Below are 24860 nucleotides of genomic sequence, written 5' to 3' on the forward strand. Positions count from 1 at the left end.
TATTCTGTCCAATGATCTTGTGCTTCACTTAGGACTACACCTCCCATGATTCCTAGCGATGACTGATGATGACTTGTTTCCACTACACACAGATTGGATTCAGAATGGATGCAGAAAAACTGACTCCAATGAATGTCTATGGGAAAATCTGCATCAGAAAAATCGCTTTTAGTGGAAACAGGCCCATAGGCATTCATTGGACTCAGTTTTTCTGCATCCATTCTACATCCAATTTGTGTGTATTCGGAAACAGCCCCTCAACTGCTAATATGCATCTGGTAAACTGAAACCTGATGGTTTTGATGTTAGTCTGTCGATCTGCCAGCTAACCGATGACAATAGAGGTGGAATTAACTTACTCCTGTTGTCATGCCTACACAGGAAGTGCAGCCTTATTGATTTTCCAGCAAGTACTGCAGTAAAATACAATTCGTAACAGAGAAACAAGGGGACAACAATACCATCCTTTACTGTTACAACTACCTAAGTCCAACATGGTTTTATTTTTTTTCTTTTTGCTCAGAGCTAGTGGCCATCATGATTGTATCTTATCATGTTACTGAGTTGTAATTAAGTTGGTTTGGCATGAGGAAATCCTCATGCCAAACCAACTCCCCCTTCTCCCCCCCCCCCCCCCCCCAATACTCCTGAATGTAACAGAAACGATTCTGTAAACTGCTTGTCAAGTAAGCAGAGTGGGCCGTTAAGAAGAAGATTCAAGGCACTAGATTATCCAAAGCTAAATATAAAACTCTTAAACTGACCATACATTACTCATGTTTCCTGTTTGATTGACTACTATGTTAGATCATTTTAGCGGATCGGGGGAGAATCGATTATGATCCATTCTGTATGATTGTTTGAAATTGGCAGATATCTGACTGAATCGACAAATTTGCTTGATTGAGCAGGGTGGAAAATGTGAGTTAATCATAAAGAATTGGTTAATGTTCACGTGATTTTTGGATTCAGAGCATGGAGGCACAACATAGTTCAGCTCAATTAGTGAAGGAGAATAGCCAGGATCTCGCTTACAGAGTCCAATGACTTGATCAGCCAATGACTTGATTCTCGAGTCCAATGACTTGATCAACCAATAAAGTTGATGACTTAATTGCTCAAATTGAAATCAAGTAATGTGTGAGCACCTTTAAAATGGACCTGCTATTTTCCAACCCAAGATGAACCAAACCCAGGTTATTGATCCAAACGTTCTTTGTTTGGCATAGTTTGCCACGCAGATGAGAAATAACTGGGTTGTTGCCTAGATACCGGCGCTACCTAATAAGCAAGAATGAGTTTGATGGAACTCTCCGCAGGAGCAAGATGATCATTTGATCTTTGTACATGCATACTTGCTGAACATCTAACATGTAAATGTGTTATTAGATTATTATTAATTTATAAAGCGCCATCATGTTCCATGTCTCTGTATTTCAAGAAACATAAAATGAGACAGGACAAGGCATTTGTTCTTCAGTACAATACTGCTGATGGCAAGCTTCATCTAGCAGCCATCTTCACATATCAGGTATCCCCATATCTAGGCAACAATCCAGTGGCGTTTGCATCTATGCTAAACAAAAATGGTGTCAATAATCCTCCTTTAGTGTTTTTATGCGTCAGGAAGTGGCAGGCCTACTTTAAAAGGGTCAGTCCTCCAGAAAAGTGTCACTCCAGATATAGGCAGAGCGTAACTCCCGCTTCCTCCTGATTCTCTAATGGACTCCGGTAGCGAGATGCTCTCGCGGTGAATTATGCGTGTTTCTGGCCACCCTATGGCGGCTGCTCTTCCTGTTGCAGTCATCTCACCGAAAGATGAAATAAATTAATAATCCTACAGGAGGACAAGTAGCCCCCTTGTAGTGAGTGGTTGGTGTGATTGGCATCCTTTCCTGGTAATTCCAAGACAGACCTCTCACTGCCAGAGTCCCTAAGAGAAATCAAGAGCTGGAATGTGGTTAAAAGTGTAACTGCAATGAAAAACAGTTGCATAGATTGTTCGTAGTTTGCGCTCATCAGTTGTGCAATCACATGACCTTACTTTTGTTTCTGTAACTGGATAGGATGGTGTGGAACCTTCCTCTGTAGGCTGCACACCCGCCCAATTTCTCCAGCTCCACTGCTGCCTCGCTCCTGCTCAACCCCGTCCAAACCCAACTGAGATGCTCATATCACTCACTGGCAATTATTCAATTCACTATTTCTCCTAGATTTTCTCCTAGGTGATATTTACACACAAAGTTAGATACTATCCTATGGAGAGGGAAGGCCCGTGTCCCATAGAGCCTTCATGGTCATTACTATATTCCCTCATTGCAGTGATTTACTGGAAAATCAAATATTTATTGCATAAAAGAAACAGGATCATACAATGCGCTTCACGGGTGTTCCCCGCTTCATCGGGTCAACAGTAAAAGGTGCGGTGTGGCTAAATGAGATCTGTCTCAAGCGCCTCAACCCGGATTAGACAAACACAGTTGCTAAAGAAGGGATAATCGGGTGGAGCAGCAGACTATGCCAGGAGAGCACGGAGCATATCCATGTCTGGCTGCTCAGTGAATTACTTTGACCTGTAAATTTCTGTTCTTAACAGGGCTATCCTGAGCTCCATTGGATCCCCAAACCTGATCAAAATCAGATTACAGATCTGCCTACCTGATCCATCAGCCCATCCCGAGGGATTGGTGGACAACTTCTGCAGCGATGCAGAGGCTAGGCTACATTTATGGAGAAGGCGGGCCCAGACAGGAGAAGGTGTGACATAGATGAGGGGGTGTGGCATAGAAACAAGCTGATGTGGCTAAAACCAGGAGGCATTGTACTAATAATTCCTGCAAAATCTGGGGTCTCGCTGGGCTACTGGGGAACCTTCTTTGTCACAGAAGCCAGTATTACCAAAGTGGTAAGATTTCCAGTAGTCAGAATGACTCTTGGATTTGGAGTGTTTATGTGGCGCAACAGCAGGCAAGCCATGGGGGGTGCTGCAGGTAAAGAATGGAAGGTGCTGCAGTATAAAATCCAGTTTCGGAAGCAAAATCAGTAATGCAATATACTTGCATTATTTACAGGGAGGGGATACGAACACACCCGCCAAATTACATCTGTCATTTAAAGTTTACTTTTTAACAATTGCAAAAAAAACCCAATACAGTAAAGTGAAGTGAACACGGTTGTCAGATCCATCAATAAAGACATTATGCACGGAGGTAAGCTTTTAGATCGTACAAAATATCCATCTTTGGAATATGAGATTTGGTTGTAGTTATCCTTTAACTCCTAGGTTCTCAGTGTGTAGTACGCATACCCCAGGGGGTACATCTGATGGTTCCAGGGGGTACTCGGGCTTGATATACTTAAATAAGAATAACACATTTAGAGTTTTAGAAAATGATAAATCTTATTTAAACAACACCAAATTAGTGTTTTTGCTAATTAAAAGCAATAGCAAATGCTTGGAAATTTGTTTAGAACCAATTATAATTTACTACTATGAAATATATATTTGTCAAGGGGTACTTGTAATGTTTACTATGCTAGGGGGTACTTGGCGAGTACAGGGCTTTAAAAGGGGTACATACCAATAAAATGTTGAGAAACACTTTAAATCATACATGCTGACAGCCCATCTAACAGGCAGGGCAGTGCTGAACTTGCAGCACTAGTCCTGCTGTCTGGTTTTCTGATTTGCCCTTAGATCATGGACTTTACAAACCTTAAATGTGACCCTAATCATTAATGCAATAAACCAGACTTTTCTTATTGATTTTATTATTATTGGTGATTATAGCCCCATTTTACCATGCTGGCATGTCACTCCACTATGTGCAGTATAAGTTGTACAGCACCTGTTCTGATAGCAAACCAGCTGTGGTGTCTGACGATGCTCTTTTTAACAACCTCAATAAGGTTTCCAGCTGTTTTTAAACTGCTTCCCGTCATGGTTGTAAAATGTCCTTGTAGACATATTAGTATCACCAGGGTATGTGCTAATCATAAGGCTGTTTTTATCATTAACAATTGGAGAGTGACACAGTAGTATCTTAAACCAGGACTTACAGCAATAATGTCATTATTAGGGAACAGAACCTAATTTTACAATATATTGACCACACTAAAAGAGTACCCAAAGTGACAAGACAAAAATGAAATTCTTACGTCCTCCTGACTCCCACCGTTGCGGCAAGTGGACCTCTCAAACCTATCCAACAAGAACTTGTCGGATTTGTTTCATGTAGACGCAGTACGGTCGCACTCATGCATGAAGAGGAGCACGGTTGTGGGGATCGTGGTCAGCGGTGGTGGTCTCCAGGAGATTGTGAGAAGCCTTATGGGGGCTCCCTCTACTTAGGTAAGTTTATATGTAATTTTTTGCTTAAGGTTTTCCTCGGGTTCTCGTTAACTAAAGGGTGGCGGATGAAAGACCGGCCTGCTCTGCCTGCCATGAGCGCAATCTTACAGGGAGATGCTGGCCGCCCCGTCCAAGTGCGCCTCTTACTCTGCAAATGCATGGACAGGTGGACACAGGCTTCAACAAACCCGGGGAACAAACACAGAGCATGGAGCAGGTAATAGGCACACAGGGGCGGGACCGCATCAGCCTGCATGCTCGTGGCAGTCAGACAGGCCGTCTGCCATGCGCCATCCTGTATAAGTGCACTGACACTTATCACGAGTCAGGCTCGGGGTGAAAAAAACAAGCCAGTAGCAGGAGTGTGACTCGTGGTAGCCGCCAGGAGCCTTGTGCAGAGCATAGTACGCAGCGGGCGTTTTAATTCACCTTGTCCGGGATCCAGGCACAGGCAGCCATTCTCCTTCCTGTCCTCAGTCTCTGCATCCCTCGGGTGAGATTGCCCTTTGTCGTCATGGCAACAGACAGCGATCTCACTACAGGGTAACATTGCCAAGCAGAGGACGGGGGGAGAACTGCAGCTCTGGATCCCAGGGAGGTGTGTAAGTGCTGGGGCTGCTGCAGGCTCTCTAGAAGAATGTTTTTTCCCTGGGTTTAGGGTCTAAAAGCCTGCAAAAAAATTGCACTGCTTTTAGATCCTAAAAAAGAAGGGGGGGCGGGGGTAAAAGAAGCTCTAGGGAACTGTGTGTACATGAGGCAGGCTTGCTGCTCTAAATATTGGCATGTTTCTCCAAATCACAGATGGGTGATTGTTTATGGCTAGATAATTATTTACAGCTCTGTGGCCTGTTGTGTAGCACCGCAGAGGCATGGCGATGTACACACAGTTTATATATACGGCGCAGGTAACGCCAGTTGCTGGGTCGTGTTGATATTGGATGACCGCCAGGAACCAAAGGGACCCAGGGAGGACTGAAATTCCCGCCGTACTGGGAACGCCGAGGACAACAAATGCTTCTTCAAAGCCTGACATCATCCAGCTGCCAGCGTTATCTGTAACATACACATATTCAAGAATATATACAAAAAAAGTGGGCAAATATTAAACCCCGCCATATAAAAAAAGACCAGCACTGCTGTATATAAAAACATCGATCTTAATAATAATATTAATAATAATAATACAAAACAAAGTACAAAACTTAAAGGTCAATTATATACAATACCGAGAAGTACCAAAAACGGAAAATTACGCTCCCTTGTCACGTTTAAAGTGTAACGCAGGTCAATTTTTTTTTTTTACCTCTGGATAGAGTGGGGATGTGTTAGAAGCTCTCTCATGCAATAATTGCTGCTGGTGCCCCTGCTGTGATCCTATCACACACCAAATTAAAAAAAATATCTTAACCGGGCCATAAAATGGTGAGGTGCCTGGAAAGTTCTTTATTTCTGTTTGCATCCTCATTGAAGACATTTCCCCTGACTTCATGTGTTTTGCAGCTCACTGAGGTATAATTTCTCGTCCTCATTGTACAGGAAGTAAACAGATATCATTTCCTGTAACATCACTGGTGAGTTCACCTCACTTCCTGTTTTCTATGACCCTATCCCTATACAGCAAGTAAGCTGAAATGTATCTGTAGGACTTCATTTTGGGAGAGATTTTCCCAGATGAAACCAAAGCACCAATAATAATCTGACAATGGATCCAACCCTTCCCCACTCTATTCAAAACTAACGTTAAAAAAAGCATTGCCCAGAATTCCACATAAATTATCCATCCAGATATTTGTAGATGGGACCTGAGGGTCCAGAGCATGTGGAAGCGATATAGATATATGGCTCTCCTTTCTTTGGTGTTGTAGCAGAAGTTGAAGTCTGTTGCTCAATGTCTTGGAATCCAGACCATTCTCCCAGGCTGGGCTGAGTCCAGAGGTGGTTTGCCTTGGTCTCCCAGTACGGGACATAAAGATGATTCTCAGGGATGGTGACGTAAGGGAGAGAATGGTGGTTTGACCCAGTTCTGAAGAGCAGACAGAGGAAGGTATGTATGGTCTTCTCAAAGTTCATGAGGACATTCCACCACCACGTCTGGCTTTCAGTTATTGCTTCACAGCAAAAATTCGGAAGGATTTTCCTTCTTTACGGTTCTTGATGCTGGAAATTAAAAGCATTTTTGTTATTGCAATTTTTTTTCTCTTGCTAATATAACCAAAATAATGTTCCATTTGTGGTAGTGAATAGCAGGGAAAGGTAGCTTAGCTACAAATCACAGGTCTCATAGAAAAATATTTAATGCCTAAAGCGGAACTGTCAAGACATATAGTAGAATGCAGATCATTTTTTAGGTTATCCACTTTAATGGTAATTTTCCCAGTTTCAGCATCAGAAATACTTTTCTATAGCTATATATTGCTGTACATTGGTTGGTAGCCCCGCCCTCCCAGTGATACTTAGCCTAGGCTGTTTATTATGTGAAATTCCCCCCACCAGGCATTCTAGGAGACCAGCTATATTTTTGTGCTGGCTTTGGATCTCTCAGTAAACAAACATTCTGGAGAGCTGCACCTGACAGGACTAAAGATGTTACCGCCTGTGACAAATTTCAGAATGTAAATTAGGGAGATGAAAGATAAAATGGACAAACAGTGACTAACTAAATTATAAATGCATATTATGAAAAAAAAAAAAAAAGCAATTTTATTCATGCTATTTTGGTTCCAGTTCCTCTTAATAAATCTCAACACTACGGTATATAAATGAACAATAATGATCTCTAATTAGTACAATAAGGGTGCAGAATCTCGTTAAAGCCCGGTACACACAATATAATCTTCACTTCAGATCCTATTCCAGCGAGTGATCAGATCAATATTCAGATCTGACAGCAATTGGATATGGGAGAAAGCTAGTGTACACACGAATGGAATTGTTTCAAATTCCATTCCAATTTTTCGGAGAGGTTATCAATAGAAAATGAATTGAAAGAACATACACACGGAACAATAGCCAGTATTTCGATTGATATTTTTCAGCATGTCCGATCTGCTTCCGATTGAGAAAGAGATGGATTGGATCAGTCCCTGGCAGTCGGTAGGCAGTGTATTTTCCTTGCCCGATCTGATAATTTTCCCGTTCTGAAGTAGGATCTGAAGTGAAGCTTGCATGGTGTGTGGCAGGCCTAAGGGGCTCACATTTGGTCAGCCCGTGAACAGCAATCACAGCCATTATTTCAATGTGGGAGTGTGATATTCTTGCTATGGATCTCTCCTCGGTTGGCAGGACTAGATTTACCGTAAGGCACGGTAGGCACTTGCCTACAGGCGCCTGATGATGGAAAGGTGGCTTACTCCCCTCCCCTAGTGCCTCTCTCCCTCCTTATCTATGCAGAGGCCTGAGTGGAGTGTAAATGAGAGGTTACTCACCCGGTTCTCAACATTCCACTGACCAGATCTCGTTTCAGTGAGAGGGACACCTCTAGCTACCTAATACTGAGGAATGGATAGCTCTGGCTACCTAATACTAAGGGGCACCTGTAGCTATGACAAGGGATATAAGGGAGAAGTGATAGCTGGGCTAGTCAGCACACTGGTGGTCAGCCAGGTCACATGATTTTTTTTAAGCGTCATGTGATCCAAAGGTGATCCAAATGAGACAGCTCAGAGCCATGAGGATGAGGAGGAACACAGAAGTCCATCACAAATAAACACCGGCCTTTTATAAATGAAAGGAGAGAATTGTTATTGTACACCACTGCAATCTGAAGCAATACCCGGCGGTCTTCTCTGCCGCTTCATAAATAGATTTATATTTGCTGTATGCTTCTGTGGAATCAGAACACATAATCTCCTCTGAACATACATTTCCCTCTAAAATCCCAAAATTGCAGACAAAGTTAATCTTATCCAGAAAACAAGATAATTTATTTTTGGATTTGGCTCCCCGGAATGGTAAGTTATCTGTGTGTCTTGCGAAAGGGTCGGATAGTCAGTGACTTATGATGGTGGCGGCTGGCTGGGAAGAGGTCCCCAGGAGTTCACAAGAAAATCTTTAACCCGACATCTGCCTGAAACTTCACCTCAAGCTGCTTGGTTACGGTGTTGTACCAGCCCAAGCCCTATCCCATAGAGCCATATCAATCCCTGCCATGCACTGAGGAGTAGGGCTGCTCAAATCCGGATCCAGGAGATACCCCCATAGTTGCTATCCGGATATCTCCCAGTAAACCTGTGTGGGGTGGGGGTCAAGCTTACCTGTCTGACGTCTTCTTCGTCCGTCCCTGGCACCTCCCACGATGCGTTCCACGCGGAGGTCACGTGACTACAAACACTTCCTCCTTCCGGGTTGAAGGAGGAAGTGTTTGTAGTCACGTGATGCGCATGGACAGGTAAGCTTGACCCGCCCACCCCGCACAGGTTTACTGGGAGATATCCGGATAGCAACTATCCGGGTATTTCCCGGACCCGGATTTGAGCAGCCCTACTGAGGAGGACCAAAAGTCCAAAATAGGCTGTCTGCATGTGGGGTTGATGGGGATCTGTAAAATTTAAAGCTATAGGCTTGCTTGACACCAGCAATTCTTGATGCTAGCCTGGCTTTCAGAAGCATAAAGAGATCATTTGCATATTCAGTAGCGGTGCATTGTGGATAACCACACTTAAAGCTGAATTATTGTAAATTCCTTCTGATTTACGAAGTTAAACCAACCTAAGCTGCAGAACAGTCAGAGAGACAGTCAGCTCTTCTCTAACCATTGCAGACCATGTGACTGTTATGGGGCCCAGTAACACTGGGCACTTTCTGACTGAGTGATAGTTATTCTGCAAGCAAGTACAGTAAAGCTGCCCAAACACTGGCAGAGTAGTGCAAACAGACTTCCAATAGATTTCAGCCCGCAAAATCAAATAATGTATGGGCACTCTTATTCAGAGGCGTAGCGTGGAGGGGGCAAAGGGGCACATATGTCACTGGGTGCAGCACTGTGAGGGCGCACGAGAGACGGCTTGCTGGCCACCCGAAGCGGCTCCGCTTCTCTTCCTCCTTTCTTTTGCAACAGCAGAAGACTCAGTGGCTCCACCATTCAGTGATAGGTGACATAATCTATCCTCTTCAGCACACCCAGCATCCTCTCCTTGGTAACAGCAGCATCTATTGTCACATGACGCCACTGTTATCTAGGAAAGGACGTTGGGTACGCTGCAGAGGAGGGATGATGTCATGCATCACTAGAATAATGGAGCTGGTGAGTCTTCAGCTGTAGCTTCCGCTTGCATTTAGTCCATGGGGATAGAGGGGTGCACATATGGCTACCTATAGGGGGGAAGGGGGAACATCTAACTATCTATGGGGGAAAAGAGCATATCTAGCTATCTATGGGAGGGGCATATTTAGCTATTTGGGGGGGGGGGCACACCTGGCTATCCATAGGAGGGGAAGGGGGACACATCTGGCTATCTAAATGGGGAGGGAGAAGGGGGGCTACATCTGGCTACCATCTTCTGCAGCATTTGTACATTGGTCTCTACCCATGACCACGCCCACATTCCACTGCATCACCACGCCCATTTAGACTTACCAGAGGGGGCTCAAAATCTGTCTTCGGACGCTGAAAACCCTAGCTATGCCTCTACCGTTACCCATTGAAAATGATCCAGTTTATTTTATGCTGTCCATCACAGAGGGCACTTCTCCCATACAACTGTATTGTTTGTTCATTATACAATAATGCCTATATGTGTACCAAATAGTGAGTGCTTATTAATATTGTGTAATTATCTACAGAGCTGATCTACAATCCCTGGAAACAAGCCCGCTCCTATAAGCAGGGTGGCATTCTGGTTCTGTAGGGACTGTATTCATCAATTGTACAGTAATGGCTTATCATGGGGAATAAACGGGCAGCTATTGACAGCCCCCCCCCCCCCCCCCCCCCCAAAAAAAAACAAGTAATAAGCATCATGGGGGTTTACAGCACTGCATACCTTTCCGAATGGATTCCGTGTTTATTGGAACCGATGTAATGGTTCTTTCTGTCCACTGGCATGACGTCCACGTAGCCCCCAACATCATCTTTTATGACCCCCGCATGTACGGCTGTTCTGCAGATACTGGATGTCTGGGAAACAAGAAAACATACGTTAAACTTCTGCTAAGTATGTAATTCTACCAGCAAAACAGTTTCAGAATAAACACTTCCAATAGGCAAATGGAATTGATGAATGAGTCAAACCCTTCAAAAACATCTCAGAGAAAGGCACGAGACCTAAGAGTGCCTCAGCAGCCTTCCAGTTTTCCATCACTAGAGAGTTGCAAGTGCCTGCAATGCTCGGAATCAGAAGTAGATAAAGGCCCACAAGTGCCTCAGACCCAAAGATCTACAAGTGCCTCGCCTCGCCTTGACACACACACACACACACACACACACACACACACACACACACACACACACACACACACACACACACACACACACACACACACACATACACCCTTACCATCAGGAAGACAGGAAGTAGCGAGCTGACCTGCCAAGTGTCACGTTTTCACCGTGACACTAACGATTTGCAGCCTCTATCACAGCATCACGGGGCACTTGTCAAATGTCCCGACCTCTTCACAGAGCAGGAGCAGAGCTGGGACAAGGTCCTCCAGCACCCAAGGCTGAGACACCAAAGTGCGTCCCTCCATCCCTCCCACCCCAGCCATCACACACTGATTGCTATTATACTAAGAGGTGCCCCAGGGCCCCCAAACCACTCCCCAACACTTTAACCTCTAGTTATCTGGCTTGCAGTCACTGCCATGTATCCCCTTTTCGTATTTCTCTCTGCTTCAAACACAATAGGGGAATGATAGCGTGAGTTGTGCGCCCCCTCTTACACTGCGCCCTGAGGCTGGAGCCTCTCTCGCCTCTGCCTCGGCCCAGCCCTGAGCAGGAGAGTTTGTAGTTAACTGTTTCACTGCCCAGAGAACACTAAAATACATGGATCACATCACACTCTGCAGCTTTGACTCATGCTGAACTTCATCAGCAGCACAACAACATAAAACTACAGGCTCAGCAGGAATGTCTTTGAAGGTGTGAGAGAGAGAGAGGTAGCGATCTCTACCCTGGCTATCTGGTTACAGAGCATCTGAATAGTGAGGTGGATATCTTATCTTTTAATATGCCTGTGAAGTGCTAGATATCCTGTATGTATCAATCATATTGGTTGCATTCCTCTGCTCTTATTAATAATCCATACTGTGGCACAAGATCCTTAATTAGGGATAGTTGTGTGATTTTATGTATTTACAGTCCTGGGACTAGAGCTATGCACTTAAAGGCACTGTGTTAACATTTCTGATATGTGAAGTTTTTTGCCAGAAATAAAGAATTTAATATTTTGCACATTTCAGTCTTTATTTTCTTATTTAATATATTCGTAACTCTTCATGTAGAGCTGTTTACTCTAATTTATATCCTTTAACCACTTCACCACTGAGGGGTTTTACCCCCTGAGCACCAGAGCAATTTTCACCTTTTAGCGCTCCTTCCATTCATTCGTCTATAACTTTATCATTACTTATCACAATGAAATTAACTATATCTTGTTTTTTCCGCCACCAATTAGGCTTTCTTTAGGTGGGACATTATGCCAAGAATTATTTTATTCTAAATGTGTTTTAATGGGAAAATAGGAAAAATGTGGGAAAAAATTAATTATTTTTCAGTTTTCGGCCATTATAGTTTTTAAATAATGCATGCTACTGTAATTAAAACCCATGAAATTTATTTGCCCTTTTGTCCCGGTTATAAAACCGTTTAAATTATGTCCCTATCACAATGTTTGGCGCCAATATTTTATTTGGGAATAAAGGTGCATTTTTTTCAGTTTTGCGTCCATCCCTAATTACAAGCCCATAGTTTATAAAGTAACAGTGTTGTACCCTCCTGACATAAATATTTAAAAAGTTCAATCCCTAAGGTAACTATTTATGTATTTTTTTAAATTGTAAATTTTTAAAAAAAAATTTAATTACAAAAAAAAAAAAAAAAAGGGGAGTGTGGAAGGTAATGAGTTAATTTTTTTTGTATAAGTAATTCATTTGTATGTGAAAAATGTTTAGGGTGTAGCTTTACTATTTGGCCACAAGATGGCAACAGTAACTTTTTGTTTAATGCGACCTCCAAGCGTCCTTCCGGACGCTTGGCGGAAGTACTAGGAGGCTGGGTAAGGTTTTTTTTTTCACAATAATCGCGCTGCTTAGCGGAAAAGCAGCGGATCATTGCGGGGCTTAGATCAACGAACGGGAATGGATATTCCCATTTATTGATCTCCGGGCGAGCGGCGGGCGGCGTGTTTACCCGCGGAAGTGCGCGCTAGAGCGAGCGGGAGCGCGGGCAGCGGCGGGAGCGCGGAAAGTACGGATTTCTCCGTTCCTGGGGGTTAAAGGATGGAAAAAGGGACGGAGAAATTCGTACGGGCGGGGTAAACTGGTTAATACATATGTGTTCTGTGATTATTCTTAAAATAACTTGCCTATCATCGCTCCATGCGCCAATTTCTGCATAGGATGGAGGTGGAAACTGTATAGGGGAGGGGCGTGGTTAAAGGTGTGGCAGGGGCATGTCTTAGTGTCCCTTTTTCCTGGCTTCAAAAGTTGGGAGGTATGAGCAAGTACTTAACACAATTGGGAGTTGGGACGGGTGATAGACCACTTAAGTGTCTTCACATTGTTTGAAACTAGGCTGCCATATTTATTTACTTTTAAGCAATACCAGTTGCCAGTCATGCTTGTTCAGGGTCTATGGCTGAAAGTATTAGAATAAAAGGGTCAGCAGGACAGCCAGGCAACTGGTTTTGCTTAAAATGCAATAAATATGGCCGCCTCCATATACTGTACCTCTCACTTCAGTTGTCCTTTAAAAATCCTTCAAGAACACTACAGAGAAAGACCCAAGAACTTAAAGTGCTTCTTCATCCTTTCAGATTCCCAACATATTGATGTAACAACAAATACCTGGAAACTCAAACAAGATGCATAAGTACCTCTGCAGCTTTCCCACCATGCAAGAATGGCGATGCTGATGCTAATGGAGTAGCCCAACAGACTTTTTCAGAACTTCAATCCCCCTTTAATAGGTCAAGCAACACAAAGCCAAAGCATTCTAATTGAAATGGAGCATCGTCAATGTCTGATAATGTCCAAGTCCTAGTTGGGAAGAATGTTTAACTTGCAATAAAAACATATTTAGTCATAAAAACCCAAGCAGCTATGATCTCTCCAGTAGCCTTGAAGATGCTTTTCACAGTGAGGGTGATCCAAGCAGAGCAACCCATGTGATTTTCTCTAGATCCCACCGTGCTTGCCAACTACTGTCCACTGTCACTTCTCCCATTTGCATCTAAATTACTTGAATGCCACATTCATGCTGATCTAAGCTATTATTTATCTGCTAATTCCCTGTTTAAGCAGTTCCAGTCTGGCTTTCGCTCTAACCACTCCACAAAAACAGCTCTTACTAAAGTGGCCATTGGCCATTGATCTTCTTATTGCTAAATCCAAAGGCCATTATTCCATACTCCTCCTTCTTGATCTGTCATCAGCGTTTGATACTGTCGACCACACTTTACTCCTACAGATCTTATCATCTATAGGTATAAAGGACCTCGCTCTCACCTGGATATCTTCCTAACCCTCTGGAAGGTCTTTCACCGTCCTCGGTCCACTCCTCTTTTCCATCTACATGCATGGCCTTGGTAACTTACTTAAAGAGACTCTGTAACATTCAAAAGATCCCCTGGGGGGTACTCACCTCGGGTGGGGGAAGCCTCCGGATCCTAATGAGGCTTCCCACGCCGTCCTCTGTCCCACGGGGGTCTCGCCGCAGCCCTCCGAACAGCCGGCGACTGTGCCGACTGTCATTTCAATATTTACCTTTGCTGGCTCCAGCGGGGGCGCTGTGGCGGCTTTCCATTCCGAACTACACGGAAATACCCGATCTCATTCGGGTCCGCTCTACTGCGCAGGCGCAGGAAACTTGCGCCTGCGCAGTAGAGCGGACCCGACGGCGATCGGGTATTTCCGTATAGTTCGGAGCGCCTGCGCAGGAGCCAGGAAGGTAAATATTGACGTCACCGCTGCCCGGACTCCACGGAGGGCTGCAGCGAGACCCCTGACGGATGGAGGACGGCGTGGGAAGCCTCATTAGGATCCGGAGGCTTCCCCCACCCGAGGTGAGTACCCCCCAGGGGATCTTTTCATGTTACAGTTCCTCTTTAATCAACTCATTTGGCTTTCAATACCACCTATAAGCAGATAATACACAACTGTACCTCTCGGCCCGGACCTTAACTCCCTACTCACACGTGTTCCCGACTGCCTGTCCACTATATCCTCTTTCATGTCTTCTCACTTCTTAAAACTTAATGTGAATAAAACAGAAATAATCATCTTTCCACCATCTCTGGCCACTTCTCTGCCTGATATAACAATAACACCGCTATAACTTCAGTTCCCAAAACACGGTGCTGAGGGGTAATCTTTGATTTGTCTCTCTCATTTATTCCTCACATTCACTCCCTAATTAGCTCCTGTTATCTCCAACTCAAAAGCATATCCAGCATCTGAACTTTTCTCACTTAGGACACAACAAAAATGTTAGTACATGCTCTTGTTATATTTTGCTTGGACTATTGTAATGTATTGCCTGCTGGACTTCCAACTAACCAACTGGCACCCCTCCAGCTTGTACTGAACTCAGCTTGCTCATCTCATCCATCTCTCTTTTCAGCTGCCAATTACCGAGAGGATACATTTTAAACTCTTAACCCTAACCTACAAAGCTCCCCACAATCTCTCTCCCCGTACATCTTCTCACTAGTTTCCAGATACCAACCCAATCGCAATCTCAGATCTGCACATGACCTTCTTTTATCCTCCCCTAGAATTACCTCCTCACATTCACATATACAAGACTTCTCAAGTACCTCCTCACCCCTCCTCTGGAATGCCCTTCCACAGCACATTCGTCACTCTCCAACCTTTTAAATCTTTAAACACTCCCTCAAAACTCACTTTTTCCAACAAGCATACGATTTAACTTAGGCCATTTCCTTTTCGACCTCTAGTCAAGTTTCACTCCTTACTACATAACCTAAAGATGCACTGCCTGCATGTATATGCTATCACTTGACAAAGAATGGTTGATCCGTTCTAAACGGCTACTGTCCGTTGTGTGGGCAAATTGGGCTGCAATGAAGGCATAACCTATGTCTGAAGGAGACCTTCATCCATCTGTACGCAGCAAAGAGCTATGAATACAACTGAGCTATAGTTACAGCCTGGAGACTCTTAGATGTCATGGCGATGTTTTAAAAAACGGTCGGTGCTGGTCATCATTCTTTTGTGCCCCCCATTCCTTTAGATTGTAAGCTTGAAGGGCAGGGCTCTCTCACCCTTTTGTGTCTTGGAATTTGTTATTCATTTCATAGCTTGCACTCTGTTATACATTTTATTCATCATGTTACATCTGTCATTGTAACCACCAGTTCTGTATTGTGTACCAGTGCCCATATTTGATGTATATCATTGTTTGTATCATTATGTACCCCATGTTTGTTTCTTACTTTGTACAGCGCCACAGAATATGTTAGTGCTATATAAATAAATAATAAAGATAATAATTTCTTCTAACGCGTGAGTGCCATGGTTCTCTGCTTTAAATCTGGTAGAGTAACATCGCTTTAAGGCCAACGCAATCCAATACTTGCTTTCCCCTCATTTATTTACTCCCCTCATATCACTTGGCAGGCTTGGTTCCATGAATTGGCAGGGGGTATTGTACCCATACATGGGCAGAGGCTGAGCTGGCAGCTGTGTTAGGCAGGTTGGATGCAGGAACCGTATTTTAAGACTGGTGACTGTGTCTGTGGAACGCCAAGTGCTGGGAAGGAATGCAGAGCAATATTTCCTCGAGGTTCACAAACGCTCAGGTCATGGAAAAATACGACCTGGGAGAGTTTATTTGGATGAATTCCATCAGATTAACTCAGCCACGTTTTCAGTCTTGTAATATTATGAGAAGGCCACGGGGTCTTTGGAGGCCACAACAGGTCACTCATTTCCCCTGGTGGGAATGATGTTTATCGAGAGGGAGATGGACCTCTTCATCTATTACTATCAATCTAGAAAGTGTAAAAAATACACCATATATAGCGTTCTACAAAAAAATGATATCTCGACCTATTGGAATAGCGTTATAAGATGCATTTATGACCTACTGGGAGTGAAAATTCACCACCAGGAGAGACACAATTAGTAAGAAGGACTGTGGTTTGGGTGTGAAGCCACCATGGAGTAGGCGTCACTGATTGCATTATAATGGATCAGGAATCCACAGACTGGGGCAGAAAGCAACCAGAAATCATCTCTTTTGAATTTCGTCCTTTGAAAGGGACTTCTCCAAGTAGGTGGTCATTTGTGGAACTAGAGGATGAGGCAGAAACCTCCGCTGTGCTGGTGCCCCAAGCACCAATCTTCTCACAGAAAAGTGCTTGGTATGGTCTCCCATCAGTTTGTTGTCACGTTTTCAGCCCCTAGGGGGATACGGAACCGCAAAAGCTGATAACAGTAGAAGCTACATGTCGAGTATCGGAAAGTTTGATCAAGCGCGGGACATGCGCAATTGTTGGCAATTGATGGTAAACTCATTTAGATGAACGCTACCACTCCTCTCAATACAGGACGCTGTTGATCCCTGCAGTAAACAACATGCATGGATGCCGTCAGCCTTTCATCTGAACCATCCCTGTGGGCTTGTTCACACCGGGGGCGATTGCGATGGACTTGTCGATCACCGAAAATCGTAAAATCGCTTGTGCAGTGTCACCCTATGAGGGTGTTCCCACAGCAGCGTTACAATTTGGTTAAAATCCCAATGTGCCACTTGGAGCATTTTTTGGAGTGATTCAGCTTGAATGAATGTGCAAAGGTGCACATTCCTTCGAAAATCGCTCTGAAAATCGCAATCACTAAGCATTAGATAATGTGTTTTGTACTGTAAACTAAGCATTGGAAAACTGACAGCGAACATACCCTATTTTATACATAGAATCCATTCACACTTGTCAGTCTGTAGCGGATCTGTTGGATTTGTTGCGGTAAGCGGACCACACTTTAGCGCTGTCTGCGACCTTTCCGTGAAGAGCGGATGCATTTCCTATATAGTCTATGGTTGAAACGCATCCGCCCTATACAACAAACCAGACCACAACGGACCATCAGAGAGGAAACTACACTGTCCACTCCTGCTGGCCGTTCGTGGTCCGGCTGAAGTGGGCACCTAGCCTTAAGCCTGATACACACATCCAAATTTCATTGGTCCTCATGCTATATGGATGTAGTAAAATTGTTCAGTGATTGGCCAATGAAATTTGCATGTGTGTATGCACCCTTAGAGTGGCTTCTTATCCTCTTCCAAGCTATCACCACCTTCAGGATGAAGCTGTAAAGGCTCATACACACGTGCAACTATTCCACCCTACTATCGCACAAACTTGGTCTGTTGGGCGATAGTTGGGCATGTGTATGCGTGGCAACCAACTAGACGAGCGACTGATAACAGGCGGTTTGCCCGGTCCATCTGGCAGAGCAACTCACACGACTGTTGGGCTGATATCGTGCACTTGGCCACGTGTGTACAAGTTGCTTGGATGGCTTGTTTTGAATGCGGCCATATCGTGCAGTCCGTCGGTCTGCTTGTGTGTGCAGTATTCAAATGAGTTGGCCAATCCGTTGGTTGGTGCAAAAAAATACGAGCCGTGCAATCGATTGGTTATGCAGTCGGTAATGTTGGGGAGTTGTTTGTGCATTTTGTTGGCTGTGTGTACAAGCATTAAAACAACAACACTGATAAGGCTAAAACAAATAGCCCGGCAAGCATACAAGAGCCTGGCCTGACCCCTGTACACCTCATTACATATCTCCAACAACCCGAGGCCAGTACAGCAGTATTTCCACGGACTGGTAAACAAATACCTCGACTGCTAAATGAGAGCAAAGTCATGTGAAGGGTGTTGTAAGAGTTTCTCCATCATTTAATGGGACAGCCATGTGTGCAAAAAGCAAAGCACATGTTAGCAATGCTGAAAATGTGTGTGTGTTACTGCAACATGTGCATCTGCTGCTGACTGCTCCAAATCCCACCACAGCTGGAAAGATTTAGACCGTGTTTACAAAATCCCAACACGGGTTTCTGTTGGAAGTCCCTTGTTTTCCAGTTATTTTCACATCTAACCCTCTGTTCTGCATCTTCCCTTCTCAGAATAATGAGTCGAGGTTGTGGTCTGTGCTCTCTGGCCATATGTCTTCTGGTAAGTACCGTGACCATTTGCGATCCCCCGATTATGCATAAATCAAGGGAAGAGCAGAGCCCTCCACAAAGTCCACTCTGTTCACTTGTGGCACCTTGTGGTATCCATAGATGTAGCACTGCGGTCAGCTGAAATAGCCACCAATATCCACCATTGTGACCATCTGTTAAAGGGACCCTGAGCGGTGCCTAAAAATGGAATTCTGAACTTACCTGGGGCTTCCTCCAGCCCCCCATATCCCGCGAGGTCCCTCTGCGTTCTCTGGGTCTCCTCCGTGCTTCCGCTGGTGGCTCCGTTAGGTGCACAACTTTGCCCAGAGTCGTGCACAATAGCATGTGCATGACTCTGGGCCCATAGCCTTGAGCGCAAGTGCGGTTCTCGAGAGACTGAACTGTGCTTGCACAGAATGCTCACTGTGAGGGGAGGACGATCAAGCTGGGCAGTTGCGCACGACTCTGAGCAAAGAAACGCAACTACTGGAGTCGCCGGTGGAGTCGCCATCTTTTGCGCCACTGCGCAAAAGATCAGAGTCTAAGATCTTTTTTTTCAAATAAAACATCATCAACTAAGATGTATTCTTTTCAGCTAAGCATTTGAGGAGTGTGGATTAAATGAAAGCCCTAGTTATTTTCTACCAGTAAACGCACGATTCTCAGAAGAATTGCACAACACAGCCACCGCAGAGCCCCTGCCCCCCAAAGCCTGCCCTCCCTCCACACAAGCGCAGTCGGTGTGGTGTGCGCATGCACCTGCATCCATAATTACAACCCTTGTTTACTATTACAGATAATAATTAATGGTACTCATTAATGGCGTCGATCGATGGCAAACGATCAGTCTACCAATCGCTCCGTCAATCTGAATTTCCTGAACAATTATTTTGGTATGATCGGTTTGCTTATCATTTTTCCCTCCTTTGGTGGGAACAAGCAGATAGGATGGTTGAACATTTGTGAAATGTTAGCGTTAGAGGGCACCTTAACGATGCAATTTCCGGAATGATCAACCGTTCATTGTGTTTAATCAGAAACGATCATTCAGGCCTACCAATGGAGGGGAAAATGATAAGCCATCTGATCAGACTAAAAGATCATTCCAAAATTCAGATCAATCGATGAAGCGATCGTTTGTTGCCCATCGAGATCATTACTGGTACCCGATCATAAGGTCAATCGTTCAGGAGGCTGTACCATTCATGGGCACTGTTACAAACACAAGTCCCACTAAATGCATCAGAAAACTGAACTGGATCTCCTAGATGTCCAGAAATAGATATGTGAGTTGTGTACTTGGTTGTAGAGTGACCTCCTGACCTCATTTAGCGCCATTTTCCGGGTAAAGCTGTGAAAGCCATACTAAGGGTTTGATTCACAAAGCCGCGATAACTCTTATCACGGTCACTCTAGCGTTATATCGCGCATAACGGTTTTCACGCAAAAAACATTACGCCACGATTTCGCGTGCAAATCCACGGTTGCACGCAAAAAAGTTGCGTGCACTATAAAACTAGCGCAACCGTGATAATAGTTCTTTGAGAATCAAGCCCTAAGTCTGAAAGGTAGCCTCACCAACCACGGCAATACCATCATAGTACTATTCAATCTATGCCGGCCTTTGTAGTCCGAATACCATGACCATGCGAGGTATGTAGCATCAGCCCCTCCCACACAGCCTGCTATCAACTCCTTCAGCTCAGCTGCAATTGGTCAAGTCACCATATTTTTTATACAAAAGTTTTTGTCACCGCCAAAGCCTTTGGCACAAATCTGAAGGTGTTGATGACTAAAGCCATAGTCTGCTACATTTAGATCTGTGCCCAGAGGGTTGTTTTAATGCTGCTTCATAAAGGGGTGTAACCCCGAGTAATGGGACATTTGAAACAAAACCTTGATGGACCTCCCCCCCCCCTGACAATCACACCCCCTTCCCCCACTCATAGCCAGGGGAGTCATAACAAATGTGGCCACCAGGACCCCACCATAACAGTGTGCCACCCCTCCCTCTCAACACCCCTCACCTACAACAAGTATTATGATATTATGATTACTTGACCAGTAGCACTGTCTACAATGAGTCTATTTCGGGCTCTGGGGCAGGGATGGTCGTAGTCAGCCAACTTCGCTACGCTGGAACTATGTGTAGTTTTACGCAATTACGCTTCGCCAAACTACGGCTTCGAAATCAAATATTCGCTTCGTATGCATTTCGTAGACTACGTGTTAAAATACGCAATTACACATAGTACAAAGAGTAATGTATGCGGATGCTTATGCCCGTATGCAGAAAATTTTACGCATTAATTCCGGTTTACCTGTTTATACCTGGAACTCTTCTATGCGTACATTCCCCTTTCCAATGCGTACATTTGTAAGCATACAGTCGCACGCAGAAAATTAGACGCAAGTAACACATTCGTAGTTCACTACGCAATACACATGTTAACTACGCATAGTGGGCATAAGCTACGCATAGCGGTACTTCTCTACACATAAATTCGTAAGCGTAGTTTTGAAACTTCACCTACGAACTACGATGCGTAGATGCAAACTACCACTGGCGTACCAATAGGGGATGCGACCCCGCTCAGGGACTTTTTGGGGGCAGGAGGGGTCGCAGCATAAGAGGAGAGCTGTGGCCGCAGATCGGTGGGGAGGGGGGAAATTCCCCCCCCCCCCTCACCTCGGGCACTCCTCTTAGCGCTCCCCTCCTGCAATCAATTATTGGTGGTACTCGTGGCAGCTGCGGCGGCAGGCAAGCTGAGCACATACCTCCTTCTGGCCTCCGATTACTAAGAGCTTCATAGAACTTCCTGTTTACACAGGAAGTTCCATAAAGCACTGTGATCGGAGACCGGCCAGAAGGAGGTATGTGCTCAGCTTGCATGCCGCCGCCGCCGCGAGCATCGCCAATGATTGATTCAGGGCCGGGCCGAGGCATAGGCTGGAGAGGCTCCAGCCTCAGGGCGCAGAGTAGGAGGGGGCGCACAATTCATTCAGCTGTCATTCCTAATTGTGTTTGAAGCATAAGGAAATAAGAGAAGGGGATACATAGCAGTGACTGCAAGCCAGATAACTAGATATTAAGGTTTCGGGGGGTTGTGGGCCCTGTGGCCCTCTTAGTCTAATAGCAATCAGTGTGTGACAGCTGGGGCGGGAAGGATGGAGGGGCTCACTTTGGTGTCTCAGCCTTGGGTGCTGGAGGACCTTGTCCCAGCTCTGGATTGATTGCAGGAGGGGAGCGCTAAGAGGAGAGCCCAAAGTGAGGGAGGGGGGGGAACTTCCCCCTCCCCACCGATCTGCGGCCACAGCTCTCCTCTTATGCTGCGACCCCTCCTGCCCCCAAAAAGTCCCCGAGCGGGCCCTGAAGGGGGGGGGGGGGGGGGCGGAATTTTTTTTTGCAGGGGGGCCCGGGGCTTTCTAGGTACGCCCCTGCAAACTACGATGCGTAAAATTCGCACTGGCGTAGTTTCTGCTCATCCCTGCTCTGGGGATGCACATTCTGCTGCTTGGATTGCATCAGCCTGATCTTCAGACTGCAAGGGGGAAGGCACGGTCTGAATCTCTCTATAGCAGCAGCTAAGTCACTTTCCGGCTACTTTTTAACCACTTGCCGACCGCACACTCATAACGAGCGTCGGCAAAGTGGCAGCTGCAGGACCAGCGACGCAGTACTGCGTCGCCAGCTGCAGCCTAATTAATCAGGAAGCAGCCGCTCGTATGAGCGGCTGCTTCCTGTCAAATCACGGCGGGGGGCTCCGTGAATAGCCTGCGGGCCGCCGATGGCGGCTCGCAGGCTAGATGTAAACACAAGCGGAAATAATCCGCTTTGTTTACATTTGTACGGCGCTGCTGCGCAGCAGCGCCGTAAGGCAGATCGGCGATCCCCGGCCAATCAGCGGCCGGGGATCGCCGCCATGTGACAGGGGACGTCCTGTCACTGGCTGCACAGGACGGATAGCGTCCTGTGCAGCCCGGATCTCAGGGGGGGGAGCAGGTAGGAGAGGGAGGGGGGAATTTCGCCGCGGAGGGGGGCTTTGAGGTGCCCCCCCCGCCACCCACAGCAGGCAGGAGAGATCAGACCCCCCCAGCACATCATCCCCATAGGGGGGAAAAAAGGGGGGCAATCTGATCTCCCTGCCTGCACCCTGATCTGTGCTGGGGGCTGCAGAGCCCACCCAGCACAGATCAATCAAACCAGCGCTGGTCCTTAAGGGGGGGTAAAGGGTGGGTCCTCAAGTGGTTAAGAGAGTTATTTGGCATCAGGAAATAAATAAGCTTCAAACCGGACACAAAACAGCTCTGCCGCTGACGACTGCATTGATCTAGGAAAATATATGTGTCTTGTGGGGGCTGTAACATAATAAGTAGCGACTGCCTATTCCAGCCGTATTCCTAGGGGGGAGAAGTTATAGCAAACTGCGGTGTGTGAATCTGACACGGTGCTTTGCATAAACACAGCAATTCCATAAAAATCAAAGATCAATAAAAGAAATGCTGCTTACATCTGCGTAAATGTTGGTGCCAATGACGGGAGCCCAGTGCGAGGGTTCACTCTTACAGTAGTTGGGGCAGTAAAATCTGAAAGACAATAAGAATCAGTTACTGCAGAGTACAGCCTGGGCCAGACCTGAAAGCAAAGACCTTTTCCAGTAAATATTCTGGCTTCAGAAAGCAAAGGATTTATTAATAGTCTGCAGGTGCCATGATGTAAGGAGCGGCACGGAGTGCCAAGCGCAGAGCCGGCGGCTGCTACTATTACACTGCAAGTCCACGCACTTTTCTTGCATTTTGTTCTTAACGAGTTGTGTTAACCAGGAACTGTAGTGAAAATAATGTAATGACTAAAAATGCTTTTCTTTTTTTGAACAATATTAATTTATAAATTATTTAGTCAGTGTTTGCTCATTGTAAAATCTTTCCTCTGCTTGATTTACATTCTGAAATGTATTGCAAGTGGCGACATCTTTATTGCTGTCAGGTGCAACTCTGTGGAAGGTTCATTTACTGACAGTTTTAAAGGCAATGAAACTAATGCCTAGTCTCCCAGAATTCTCTGGGAGGAGAATTTCACATAGCTAAACAGCCTAGGCTGTGACATCACTGGGAGGACGGGGCTACATACCAATATACAGCAATATATAGGAAGTGTTTCTGATGCTGAAACTAGGAAAATTACCATAAAAGTGGGTCTCCTGAATAATTTACTGCATTCTGCTATATGTCACTACAGGGCCTCTTTAAATTAATTGTAAATAAGGTATTGCAAAATAAAAATGGTAAATACCCCCAATATCAATATATGTAGTACATAGACAGGTCCTCTCCTCATATGCTGGGTGCAAAGAAAAGCAAATGTGGAGGGAGTTACTTAGAACAACCAACCAGTATCCTTGTGTCATTTACAGCCCAACTAACTTACGGGGCCATAGCAAAGCAGCTCTTACTTCATAATGGTCAGTCCACACTTTTCAGACTGGATCCGTGTCAAGCATATCAGTTTTTCTGAAAAACACATCCGTTTGACACGGATCTGATCTGGATGGTAGGGCACGTTCCGGTCTGCGCGCGCGCCAATCGCGTCGGTATCATGACGCTGCTCACCTCTCGCCGCCACCACTGGTCCCACCGCCCGGTCCCTTCCACATCCTGCAGGCCAGCAGAAACATAGGCTGCAACAGGCCAATGCTGCCTAGCAACAGGGAGAATTTTCATTGGTTTAACATGAACCAATGAGAATTCTCTCTGGTGCTGCTGATTCCCACAAGTTTTCCTGTCCAGTCCGAAAAAAGGTCTCAAATCCGGACTCTGCAACGTTTTCTTTCCGTGCAACACGGATCCGTGTTTCTGCTCGAGTGGGAGCAGGTCCCATTTTTAACATAGGATCATCTTCCTGCGTTTCGGCAGAGCTTTAAAAACGTATCCCACGGATCCCACGGATACGTTTTTAAAACAAGTGTGAACTGCCCAAAGGTTTCATGTGATGGTAGAGTGGGCAAGAAGCAGGCAGAACTGCTACAGAGCCAATTCTATCTGGTTTACAGCAGTCTGGCTCCCATTCACACACCTCCCAACTTTTTGAGATCAGAAAGAGGGACACTTAAGCCACACCCCTGCCACACCTCTAACCACACCTGACACACCCCTAGTCACACA

At 45.3% G+C, this 24860-nt stretch overlaps 1 protein-coding gene across 1 annotated transcript in view; it reads right to left on the minus strand.

Annotated features, from left to right (window-relative positions):
- Nucleotides 1-649: 649 nt before the first annotated feature.
- CRISPLD2 (cysteine rich secretory protein LCCL domain containing 2) overlaps nt 650-24860 on the minus strand; it is a 115771-nt gene continuing 91560 nt past the window's right edge. The window contains exons 13-15 of the mRNA XM_068260181.1: nt 23210-23285; nt 10333-10466; nt 650-6508 (exon numbers count right to left, since the gene is read on the minus strand). Coding sequence (XP_068116282.1) covers nt 6454-6508; nt 10333-10466; nt 23210-23285 — 265 coding nt within the window. The 3' untranslated portion in view covers nt 650-6453. The remainder of the gene's footprint in view (nt 6509-10332; nt 10467-23209; nt 23286-24860) is intronic.

The sequence above is a fragment of the Hyperolius riggenbachi genome, chromosome 11, assembly GCF_040937935.1.
Source record: "Hyperolius riggenbachi isolate aHypRig1 chromosome 11, aHypRig1.pri, whole genome shotgun sequence".
NCBI lineage: Eukaryota > Metazoa > Chordata > Amphibia > Anura > Hyperoliidae > Hyperolius > Hyperolius riggenbachi.